An 11,370-nucleotide genomic window follows, 5' to 3' on the forward strand; every position below is an offset into this window, starting at 1 on the left:
TAGAATTGGTGATTTGTTTTAGAAATGAAATATTACATCAGTGTTGCATTTTTAATTTCTTTAAATTAGTTTTGGCAAAGCATAACAAAATTCAGTCACTATAGAGTTAACTTGAGATATTCTTGTTAATATGCTTCATGGGATAGAAAGAAGGCCACATAAAAAAACACCCAGTAGCAATTTGTTGTTTGGTTTTATTTAAATTTCTTTGACTTTTAGTAGTGTGATATCAAATGTTTGGGCATTAGGTTGTTGAACAGTATTCTGAAAAGAACACTTTCAGGCAGAAGTTATTTCTGTTTTGCATTATCAATGATGTAATCAGTTCACAAATCAAATATATTAAACTCTTCACAGCACACGTGCAAGACATTCATTCTTCCTTTAGGATTACTTTATTTACTTACTAGGCTTTTTGGAGGGAATGCTTTTAAAATACTTGTGCCTAGTTTCAAAGAACTGTGCAACTAATTCCATGTGCCTGTGGGAAGTCTGTTTCTGGAAAAACGGTCCTCCATGCCACATAGAAAGCCTCTTTTGAAACTGAAGGGAAGCTATTTGTGATATGGGCTGGAGAGAAAGTTTCACTGGGAATGCCTAAAGTATCTCTCTGGAGTCTCGCCACAGTCCAATTCTGCACACGTTTACTCAAAAATAAGTTTCATAGTATCTACTGAGGCTTACATCTTGTAAGTGCTCGGGACTACAGTCCTATTTTTTTGTTCAACCTATATTGTATTTGGACTTGTGTGCACAATTGGATTGATTACAGTCGTACCTCGGAAGTCGAACAGAATCTGTTCCGGAAGTCCGTCTGACTTCCGAAACGTTCAACTTCCTGCAGTCAATCAGAAGCCCTGGAAGCCCCGTTGGACGTTCAGCTTCCGAAAGAACCTTCGAAAACCAGAACGCTCACTTCCAGTTTTAAATCATTCAGGAGCCGAGACATTTGACTCCCAAGGTGTTCGGGAGCAACTGTATTTTATAATGACATAGTTGTAGAAAAGCTACTGTAGTGTGTCACCATGTACACAAAAAGATCTTTGGGCGCCCCAAGTGATAGAAAGTTTATAATATTCTTCTACATCCTGTTTGCTAAACGAGAGACTGAAAAAGTTCTGTGAAATGAGAACTGGCACTGTATGGTATTACTGGAAGGAAGGGGACAGCCCTTCCAGAGCTCTAGCATGATGCAGAATGTTGTGAATGAGTGGAGGGCGAAGGGGTGAGAATGTTTGCCTGCATGCTGTGGCTGTTCTGAATGCTGTGCTGTTCTGAAGCTTCCCCTGTCCCAGTACTGTGTCCCACTTCAGGATCTGGAGGGCCCTGACTACGCTGACCTTTGTGATTGCTGCAATGAACAGGATTCGTGCTGCTGTGAGTGCCCAGGTGAAACAATTATAGGAGAGAGGGGTAGTGCTTCATTGGTGTTGGACTGTAATGATGATCTTCCCTTACTTCAGAAATCAGTGACTGCCAATATTAATGTTTCCTGAGAGCAATTGCAAGATCTCCAACAAAGTAAGCATTTTGTGATAACAACAAACAAGGAAATTGTGAGCAAGGACAGACGTTTTAATTTCTCTTAAGGAGTTGGATTGGTGTATACGTTTCTAAAAAGTGGGGAAATTGTTTCACTAATTCAGGATTCTCTCTGGAGGCTTAAGCAGTAGCCCATGTATCTAACTGTACAAAAAACAAAAAACCTAACTTGGAAGTACATCAGGCATGAGAAACGTGAGTTGTGTTGCTGGACAACAACTCCCATCATCCCTGACCTGGGCATGCTGGAGGACCACAGGTACCTCACCCCCCATGATATTTTTTCTCTACATGCAAGTTAAACATGATAATATGTTAAATATCTATTTCTCATGAAGTCACAAAAGTAATCGTTGGCTTTCTGTGGGTAATATATTTTAGGGCAAATAGTTTCAGCTGCAAGTCTGCACACATACAAATGTGTGTACACATGCACACATGCACACCCACCCACTTTAGAAATGCAGAATATGGCAATTAGCATCCTGGAAATTTCAGCATTTTCTAAACGGTGTGTTTCTACCATTGTGGTTGCAGAAAACAGCTTGGAAAAATACATTGTGCCTTTTCTGAAGACTCAGAAAGCAGAATGGGACTAGGTTGTGATTTCTAGTGATCAGGAAGCAGGAGTTAATTGAAGTAAAACCTTGCACAAGTCCATTGATTTCAGGGGGTCTGCTTAGGATATGGCTTTGTTGGATACCATTCTAGAATTTCACTACCCTGTGCAGCTCCCAATCCATTCACCAAGATTGTATTCTTTATTTTCACATTAGTGGCCATGTTACACCAATCTCAGCATCCTGAATTTAGGAAGAAGTGTATTATGGAAAGTAAACATGCAAAACCTATGCTAAGTGCAAAATACTGGATTGTGTGTTATTAGATTTGACTGCACTGGCAACCTTTCTTGCTGCTTTCCTCCTCCGTCTTTGCTTGTTTGGCAGCATGCTTGACCTTCTGGGCTTGTTACCCATAGGTACAAGTACAGGCATAGAGCAAGGATGGGGAACCTCTGGCCTGTAGGCCAACCTTCGGCTGCCAGGGAGCCCAGTTTTGCATGCCAATGCCATTTTCCCCAAATTACACCCTTGCCCATGGTTTAGGGTCTAGGGCGAAGCAGACCCCTACAGAGAGCGGGATTGAATGTTCCTCCCATCAGCTGGTGGGCAGAGCAGTTGATTCCTTCATCTCCTCTGCAGGTCAACTCTTGACAGATGGGTGGGACTGCCCATCTACCCGTCTGATGTCATAATGTCAGATGATTGAAAACTGAGTAGGTCCCACCCACTTGCCAAAGTTGACCCATCAGGCCTCTGGGCTCAAAGGTTTCTCCACTCCTGGCAACTTCACTGCCGCCGTCCATTGTAATTCACGTACCATATTACCATGCCTTGATCCATGTACAGAAAACTATAATAACCACTATGTTTGTAGATGGGGGAGTCCTGGTGTCTGTGAGAAATATTTATTTGGATCAGAAGAGGTTCTCTGTAAAGCACTGGTATTAAGTTTAACTTCTTTATTGCAAATACTATCAGTGGCAGACTTGGTCTGCTCACTGTAGTCCGTTCTGTGTTTTTCTTATAGGTATTCACCCTTGCACCCAGGATTGGGTATTCCTGGAGTTCCCATTTGTGTGGGCTTCTCTTGGCATTGAATGAATCTGGTAAATTGTAATTTCTTACCTCTTTGGTTTCTAACTCTGCTTGTGCCAGTCTAGTATTGCATTGGACCTTTCTTTTTGTGTGCCAGTGTCGATTCCCTCCTCTCCTTGTACACACAGTTCTTATCACTAGGTCCTGCATATTAGGTTTCAGTTCCTTGTCCTGTAAATTGAAGATGAATCTATCAGCCCTTTCCCACCTCGTGAAGAGGAAATAGCTTAGCACCATCTAGTGGTAAAAGACCTAAAGTTCAACTAGTTTTGCGTGGCGTAGGAAAATTTGAAGATTCACACATGGTAAATTGCCATAGAAGTGACAATATTCAAATGAAAACATAAATGCCTTTGGGTAGCTAACAAAATAAAGTACCAGTTTCCCCATTGCTCTTTCTTGCTGCTTCTATTAAGCATTTGCTTTTAAATTAATCTTGCTGTTAATTATATCTAACTTTTAGAATATTTTAGACATTCCCCACATGATTCAAATTGTTGGCCTTGCTAACGGTAGCTTTACTTAAGCGGAAATTAATCCTACTTTGACTATACCACACACTCTAACTATACCAATTAGTACTTTTGTGTGAATTTTTGGAACAGATTGAAACAGAAGGGTTAGTGACACTGTGAATTATGTCAAAATGGAATTGTGTTTCTATCACTTCAAGCAGTGGTTCAGTTTCCACATAATGTTTTCTGTGCTTATAAAAAGTCTATAAACATTATGGTGGCGTATAAACCTGACATTCTGCTTTACTATGTTGGCAGTTGCCGTATATAATAAACATTCTTTCTCCCATCTAGATAGTGAAACCTACGTATCGCTACCGTTAGAAAAGTTTCTGAAATAACTTGTGGGACTTTAGAGGCTTGCTTGGGTGGTAAATATCTAGTTAACAGAATGAGCTTCCTTGACTCTGCTGCATTTGATAAGGAGTTGTGAGGTACTATCCAGAGAGCAAGGTATGCTGAAGTCCCATTGAAATAAATACCACCTCAATGCACTATTAAGTACTTAGCAGTGCAGGCCTACACACCTGCTTAAAAATAAGTCCCATTGAGTTCAGTGGGGCTTGCAATAAGTGGGTACAGATGTAGCCTAAGCACTACTGTTTTCATCTGGATTTCATCATAAAATGTATCTGGATGTATCTGTTATGACTATCCCGTCCAGCCAATTAGGAATGGGGGTGCCGTTTTTTCAGAGGTGCTTTTCAGAGCTGAACTGCATTTAAAACTTTTGCCAGCTGTATCCCTTTGACTAGCACAGGTTTCTATGAAGGGAGGTGGGGGTGGGTGGTTTCCACAACACGCCCCCTCCCAGTCTACTTTAGTGGGTTGGGAGACTCTTTTGAACAGCCATGGGACATGGCATGAGCAGCTTCAGGAAAAAGATTTTTTTTTTGAAAAAAACCACTTCCTTCCCTCTTCTGTTAATGGAAGCATCTACCGAAGCAAAGAGCATTCTATGAGCAGTGGGAGACAATTGACTAAAACCCTTAATTCTATTAAAATTCATATCCCACCTTTCTAGGCAAAATACCCATTAAAGATTGTGTTCTTTTGCTTTTACACCTGAAAGGGCTATTTTTGTAACGCACAAACATGCACACCCAATGATTTTGGAAAGTATATGAGAGGTTCCTGCAACCTTCAAAAGACCTTGGTCAGAAAGTTGCTCTCTGTCGTCTTTGTGAACTGGATACACATTGGTGATGAACCAGACATTGTTGATGAACATTCTATCATTACAAAGCAGGTGCAAAAGAGGAGTCGGAGCCCTGGGTGACATTGACTGGGGTTTGTATCCTCTGCATGGTTGCCCTTTTCTAATGAGAGGTTCCTGGAAAGGAGAGGGGAGGATGAAAATGGAAGTAAGTAAATGCCCTTCTAGGTGCCTCAACTCAAAGCAGTTGGTAACTGGCAACAGCTAACATGTCTCTGTGTACACAAACTGCATGGCTTGCACCAGTCAAAACGTTTCCATGAGAGGTAATATCTGTCTCAGTTTTGCCTTTCCTTATACCAGAGCATTTCCCCCCGGAGTAATATCCAATTATTGCATGATTAAAGGGAGCAGTTTTAATTATATTATGGGCATAGGATGCCTATGGAACTGAAGTCACACATGTTCTGGAAATGTTGCTCTTTGGTTTCTTAACATCACCATATGGGGATTCATATTGAACTGGGTGTGTGCCATAATTGTCTGCCATGAAGAGGAAATCATAAGGAAGATTGTACTCTTCATTTGCTTTTGCAATCTATTTTCAGTAAATGAAAATGAATGGAATGTAGAATGAAAGCAAAGAAATACTTGATGTGTAGGTTGATACCCAAATACTAAGCTTTGTGCCTTTGTAAAAGAGAACGTGAGAATAATATATTGTGTTGATGCTACCAATGTATATTATTAACACAAGCCGTTCGTTGCGTCGGGTCATTGGGTGGGGCAGAAAAGAGAGATGATAGTTCACAGAATAGCCTGTGAACTTTCACCCCTCTATATGGAAACTTGTTTCAGGGCCAAATCTGCCTTGTAGCTGCCTTCTTGCCACGGTCAATGCCAGCCCTACTATTCACAACACTGCGGCCATCGAGGCCTAGGTACGTAAAAATTTAAGGAGTTTTTAAAAGTACTTTAAAGCTGATAAAATGTTTTAAAACCTATGTTTGATCTTACAGCATTTAATAATAATAATATGACTCTTGTGGTTATCAGAAGCAGTTGTCACAGGCTACTGTTGAGTTGTGTGGCTAAGTTTTTAAAGAATTGCTTGTATCATGCACAGGGATTTTCAGGTGGAAAATGATCATACAGTTGTGTAATAAAGTGGGAGAAATTGTTTTTTTTATATTTAAAGTATGTGTAAATGTTTGCTTTTTCTATTCAGTAACTAGGTATACATGGCACACATTTTGCCAGTTAAATGTTTCCACAAGATGAGAAGAGATGCATTGGAACCAAAGTGCTATTATTTAAAATGCTTGTAAAATATATTATGTGTATATATAAGCAGTGGATATTTATATTTCCACTTACTGATTGAAACTTTTACTTTAAGAATATGTCTAGGTAGATTTCTTCAGTGTATGTAATGTAAAAAATACATGCCTATTTCTTTGATAGCTAATAGTTAGAAGCTTTAGAAAGTTCTGTAGTTTTCCTCCAGAGTGCTAAATGAAGGGTTCCTTTTTACTTTTTTTCTTTGGGCAGGATCAGTTTCTGAGAGCTGCCCCTGTAACTGGAGGAATGGGAGCCCAACTCATGAGGAAAATGGGATGGAGAGAAGGAGAAGGCTTGGGTAAAAATAAAGAAGGAAACAAGGAACCAATTCTAGTGGATTTTAAGACTGATCGGAAAGGTGAGTTGTTTTCTCTGATGTTAACAACTTCATACTGATTTGTCCCAGTCCATTGGGGAAACAGGTGCCTTTGTGAGGATTCTTGTTCTGAATAGAAATCCGGTGTAAGCCAGGAAGGCTTTGGTACCCTACATTCAGCACTTTCATCCCAACACTTCTGATGTACAATACATACCACATGAAACGATACTGTGCCAGTGCCTGTTGCTTGTTGTAGGGATTGAGTGAATCAGATGTGTGCAGCTGAATACCGGCAATGATGTCTTCCTTATGAAAGAATTTCTGTATCTGGGTCATTGCTTCTCTGGTACAGAAAGAGCCCTCTTAAAGTGATGCAGAAGATCAGAAGTCTCTGTAATTGCTTTTTTCCATAAGGTACCAAAATGATCTAACTCCCATTTCTTAAACAGTTCTTTCTTGAGTGGCTGACCCAGAAATCAAGCCTAATTTTTCTTTAGTAGTTCCATTTTTACGTAAAAATGTTATGTACTGTCTATTTTCCTAGAACATTTTCTCTGTACTAATTTCTAGTTTGACTTAATACAGGCAAGGGCACATTTTGAATGCTTTATACATTACGTTGTATGGTAGCTTCACTACTCCTGCTGAGGCCAAATATGGAATGTAAAGCCTGACAAAGGTCTGGGCCAGGGCAGTATTCTAAAACATGAATTTTGTTTTATTCTTACTTCAACCAGCTCCCGGCTAACATATAAAAAGAAATTTATTTGCTGGTTTCCAATAATTGTATACCTTTCAACAGATGTTATATATCTTAGTTCCGCTTGGTTCAATATAAATATTACAGCTTCAGTAAAAACTTAAAAGAATTGAAGATGGCACCCCTAAGAAGACTGTACTTAATATAGTGGATGTTTGGTACTTGAAAGGATATTTTAATAAAAACATTGGTTTTGATCTCAATGTGCTCTTGTGCAAGCGGAAGGCATTTCTGCTTATACAAGGTGACATTTTTCATCAAAAGCTCTTCCTTCTAGTCTTCTGTGCTGCATGCCAGCCTATCTTGGAAGATTTCTCATACCCTCACAGGTTTCTTTTCCAAGCCGTGGGGGAATGCAGAGGAGAGGTGGGAAAGCCTTGAGTTCTGTTTATTGAAGGAAAGTTATGACCCAAGTCATTTGATGACTAATGGAAAATTACTGCTTGAAAATGTTCATGGTTTTCTATAGCTCAACGTTGTGTGGCCCAACTAGCTTGCCTGTTAAAATACGGAATTCACTGCCAGAGGATATAGTAATGCCCCCAACTTGGAGGGCTTTAAAAGGAGCTTATACTTTCAAGGAGGATGTCTTATCAGTTGCCTCTAGGCATGATGACCTTGTACTGCCTCTATTAGCAGCAGCATGCCTCTGAATACCAGGTGTTGGGTCACCAGTGAGCAGAGGGATGTGTTTGTGGGCTTCCCATAGAGTAAAGAACAGTAGACTAGATGGGTCTTTGGGTGGTAATTGTATGGTGGGTAGGTTGTTCAGCTCTGCAAAAACCAACACAACAACACAAAAAACTGCTGTGGACTTTGTTGTCTGCATTCCTGTGTTTACTGGAAATTTATGTCATCTGCTATGGTTTTGTTAAATATTTGGCTTTCATTGAAATAAAAGCCAAAGTTTGCTCCCGTTGATATGTGAATTCAAGAATACCAGTTTCTGTGGTACACTGTTCCACTGTTCCAAATGGGGTCAGGACTTGCATTTATATTTGGATGTACTAGAGAGAACATCTGATGTGTGAGCACTTGAGCTTACAGGTTTCAGAACCAGCCAAGGGCCAGTAACTACATTACCACCACATCTCATAGTATGAGCATTTACTAGGTATTTTGATACTAAAGAAACCCTATCTAAGATTTAAAGAGTGCATTTGGCCTGCCCAAGAGGCTTCTGAGTATGTAAGGTGTGGTTGCCAGCTATACCAGTTGATTCCTGCTTTGGAGAGTCCCACAGTGCTGGCTTAAAAGACCAGGTTTCAGTAGCTTATGAAAACACACTTTTTAATTTGCTTTATTCAGGCTTGGTTGCGGTGGGAGAAAAGACACAGAAGAGACATGGACCTTTCAGCGCAGTGAAAGATCTTTCAGGTGAGACTTAAAAATTCAAGGAGAGTGACCATATCTCATGGGTACAGTAATATTGAAAGTCTTGGGTTCAGTCCTTTGCATTTCCAGTTAAAAAGGTCAGGTAGCAGAGACCCGGGAGAGCTGCTGTCAGGACACCAGGGGTGGGGAACCTTAGGCCCAGGGACCAAAGATGGCCCACCAGTTGTCTCTATCCAGTTATTGGGACTCTCCCAGCCCATGTCTGCTCTGCAGGCCACACCTCTCAAGTGCTTTGCTTGACTGTGATTATGCCTCTGGCTTACCTGAATTGAGGTTGGAGAGGTTTGTGTGTGGGTGTAGGAACCTGTGATGTTTGCATGACTGGCCTGTGGCCTCCTGTGAAAAGGTCAGAGCCACTTCCAGTGTCTGGCCAAGCCCACCACTGGCATGTGGTTGCTGGAAGGTTATCTATGAAGGAATATGTGACCTTCGAACCAAAAGCGTTTCCCACCCACCCCCTTAGCAGAGAATATGGCCAGATGGACAAAGCGTTTGACCTGGTATGAATGAGGCAGAATTAGTAATTCTGTTAATTGTGGTATTTCTACATTTCTAAAACAAAACCTGTTGTTATTAAGGCAAACATCCCGTTTCTGCATTGCTGGAAGTCTGTAACAAACGAAGATGGTTGCCTCCCATATTCGCATTGGTGAACGATAATCGACCTGAACACAATAAGCATTTTCTCTTTAAGGTAAGCTAGAATGTTCTTGTAATGGTCAGTTATCTTAGAAATTAATTTTAGCACTTAAAAGTGGATGCTTACAATAGCACAAAAGGAATGTTGATCTATTCTACTCTTCCCATGGCTCCAAACCACCACAGCAACAAAGTGTCCATTTTGTTTTCTTTTTAACCTCATCTTCTATTATTTGTATACTATTTTGTAACTTTTTATTATATTTTGTACATTGCTTGGGACATATGTGGAAGGTCCTTAATAAATAATAATTTCAAAACTTGCATTTTGAGCCCACAAAGCAAATACTTGCCTTTTTAGAAAGTGCATTTTGCTTTGTTTCCCCGTTTGCAGTTTTTAACTCAGGCTTTGATTACGTGAAACTGTCTGGACATAGAAGTTAGTGGACTATTTTGAAAGATGACAGAAAATTGCTTATTTTGTAGGGCTGCAATGCTTGCTTGATTTAGATAATTCATTTTAAAAACTTATCTACAAAAAGAGCACCCAAAGTGACGGAAGGTATAAAAATATAATTCAGTACAATCACTTACAAAAAAATGCAGACGGGAAGAGGAATTGCCCCTTTTTCACGCAGCAAAGGCCTAAGATGACACCTCACGTCACATGAAAACAAATGGTTGAACCTGGAGGTTCCCTTCTGCTGATGGAAGGAGATCTTCCATTAGATGAAGGGAATCTTTGTATCCAACCCAAAGAAATTGTGCTGACCACATCAGAAGGATTATTTTTACCCAAACCAAGGTGTTTATCAAGAGATTATAGATTGCAAGTCACATGAACAATTTGAGTCCTATTGTTTAACTTTGTGGACAAGCCTTAGGCTTGGGCTCAGATGTGAGGGATAACTCCTTGACAGCACCTGGGTTTGGAGGTATGCAAGAAACCAAGAGAGGGGTGTGGCCTTAAAATTTTAGTCTTCAGTAGGAAGGAGAAATGTGATGCTTAAGTCTTACATGCATCCTCTTTTTATTTGTCTTGCAGGTATTGGTCAATGGAATTGAATACAAGCCTAACAGTGTCAGTCCTAATAAGAAGCATGCTAAAGCCATGGCCGCAACTGTGGCTCTGCAGGCATTGGGACTCGTACCAAAGGAGCTCTTGGCTAATGCCACCAGCTTCAGGAGTGCCTCACACAACTAAACAACTGTTTTTATATTGGCATCCTAGATATTTTTATTCTACGCAAAGGATATTTCTCTTTTGTGGTTTTGTAAATACATTAGCAGCTCATTGTAAAAACTGTACAGACACCTTCAGGCTTTTCTTTTTGTACATGGAAAATATTTAAATCACATGGTTTTGGTATGTATATCGATGTTAGTGATGCCATCATTTCTTAAATTACTAAAAATCCAAACACATGACTATGGAGTTATCTGTAATTTGTTTTAAAGCTCAACCAATCTTTACCTTCAATATAAAATTTAAAGTTTTACTGTTTTGTACCATGATGCAGTTCCCATAGTTTTTGGTAAACTTTCTGTTAAAGCTGTGTAGTCTTAAGTTTACAATGACAATGACTGGTAGCTCATGCTAGACAAGTGCCAGGCCCTCCTATTTTATCTGCAAAGAGAAAATGGATACGGTTGCTGGATGATGCTAACTACTGCTATTCCCCCTATCCGAATGCCATTGAGTCTAGCAAAATTGTCTAGCTCAGAAAAAAAATTACACTTGTGAGAATGAAGCACATCCAGCAACAGAAATAAGAACTGCAATATAAATTTATCTGCCTGCATGTTTGGTAGAAGAAACATGAAACTGTAATTTGAGTCAAACACAATGCCTGATGTTGATTGTATACATTTGTGGTAACTGAATTTTCAGCTATAACTGGATGGGGATGTAGAATGATGTTGTTGTACTCGGCTTGGTCAATAAAGCAGCACAAGTTCCTTATTTACTGTCTAGTGCAATTTGTCCTGTTTATAGTGAACCAAATGGTTTACTTAATTTGTTTTACCTTGCAGAATACTCCTGT

At 39.9% G+C, this 11,370-nt stretch overlaps 1 protein-coding gene across 1 annotated transcript in view; it reads left to right on the plus strand.

Moving 5' to 3' along the window:
• SON (SON DNA and RNA binding protein) overlaps positions 1–11,288 on the plus strand; it is a 36,432-nt gene extending 25,144 nt beyond the window's left edge. The window contains 5 exon segments of the mRNA XM_028727078.2: positions 6,423–6,570; positions 8,600–8,668; positions 9,265–9,380; positions 10,371–10,502; positions 10,504–11,288. Coding sequence (XP_028582911.2) covers positions 6,423–6,570; positions 8,600–8,668; positions 9,265–9,380; positions 10,371–10,502; positions 10,504–10,677 — 639 coding nt within the window. The 3' untranslated portion in view covers positions 10,678–11,288.
• Positions 11,289–11,370: the final 82 nt, after the last annotated feature.

Source organism: Podarcis muralis, chromosome 4 (assembly GCF_964188315.1).
Source record: "Podarcis muralis chromosome 4, rPodMur119.hap1.1, whole genome shotgun sequence".
Classification (NCBI taxonomy): Eukaryota; Metazoa; Chordata; class Lepidosauria; order Squamata; family Lacertidae; genus Podarcis; species Podarcis muralis.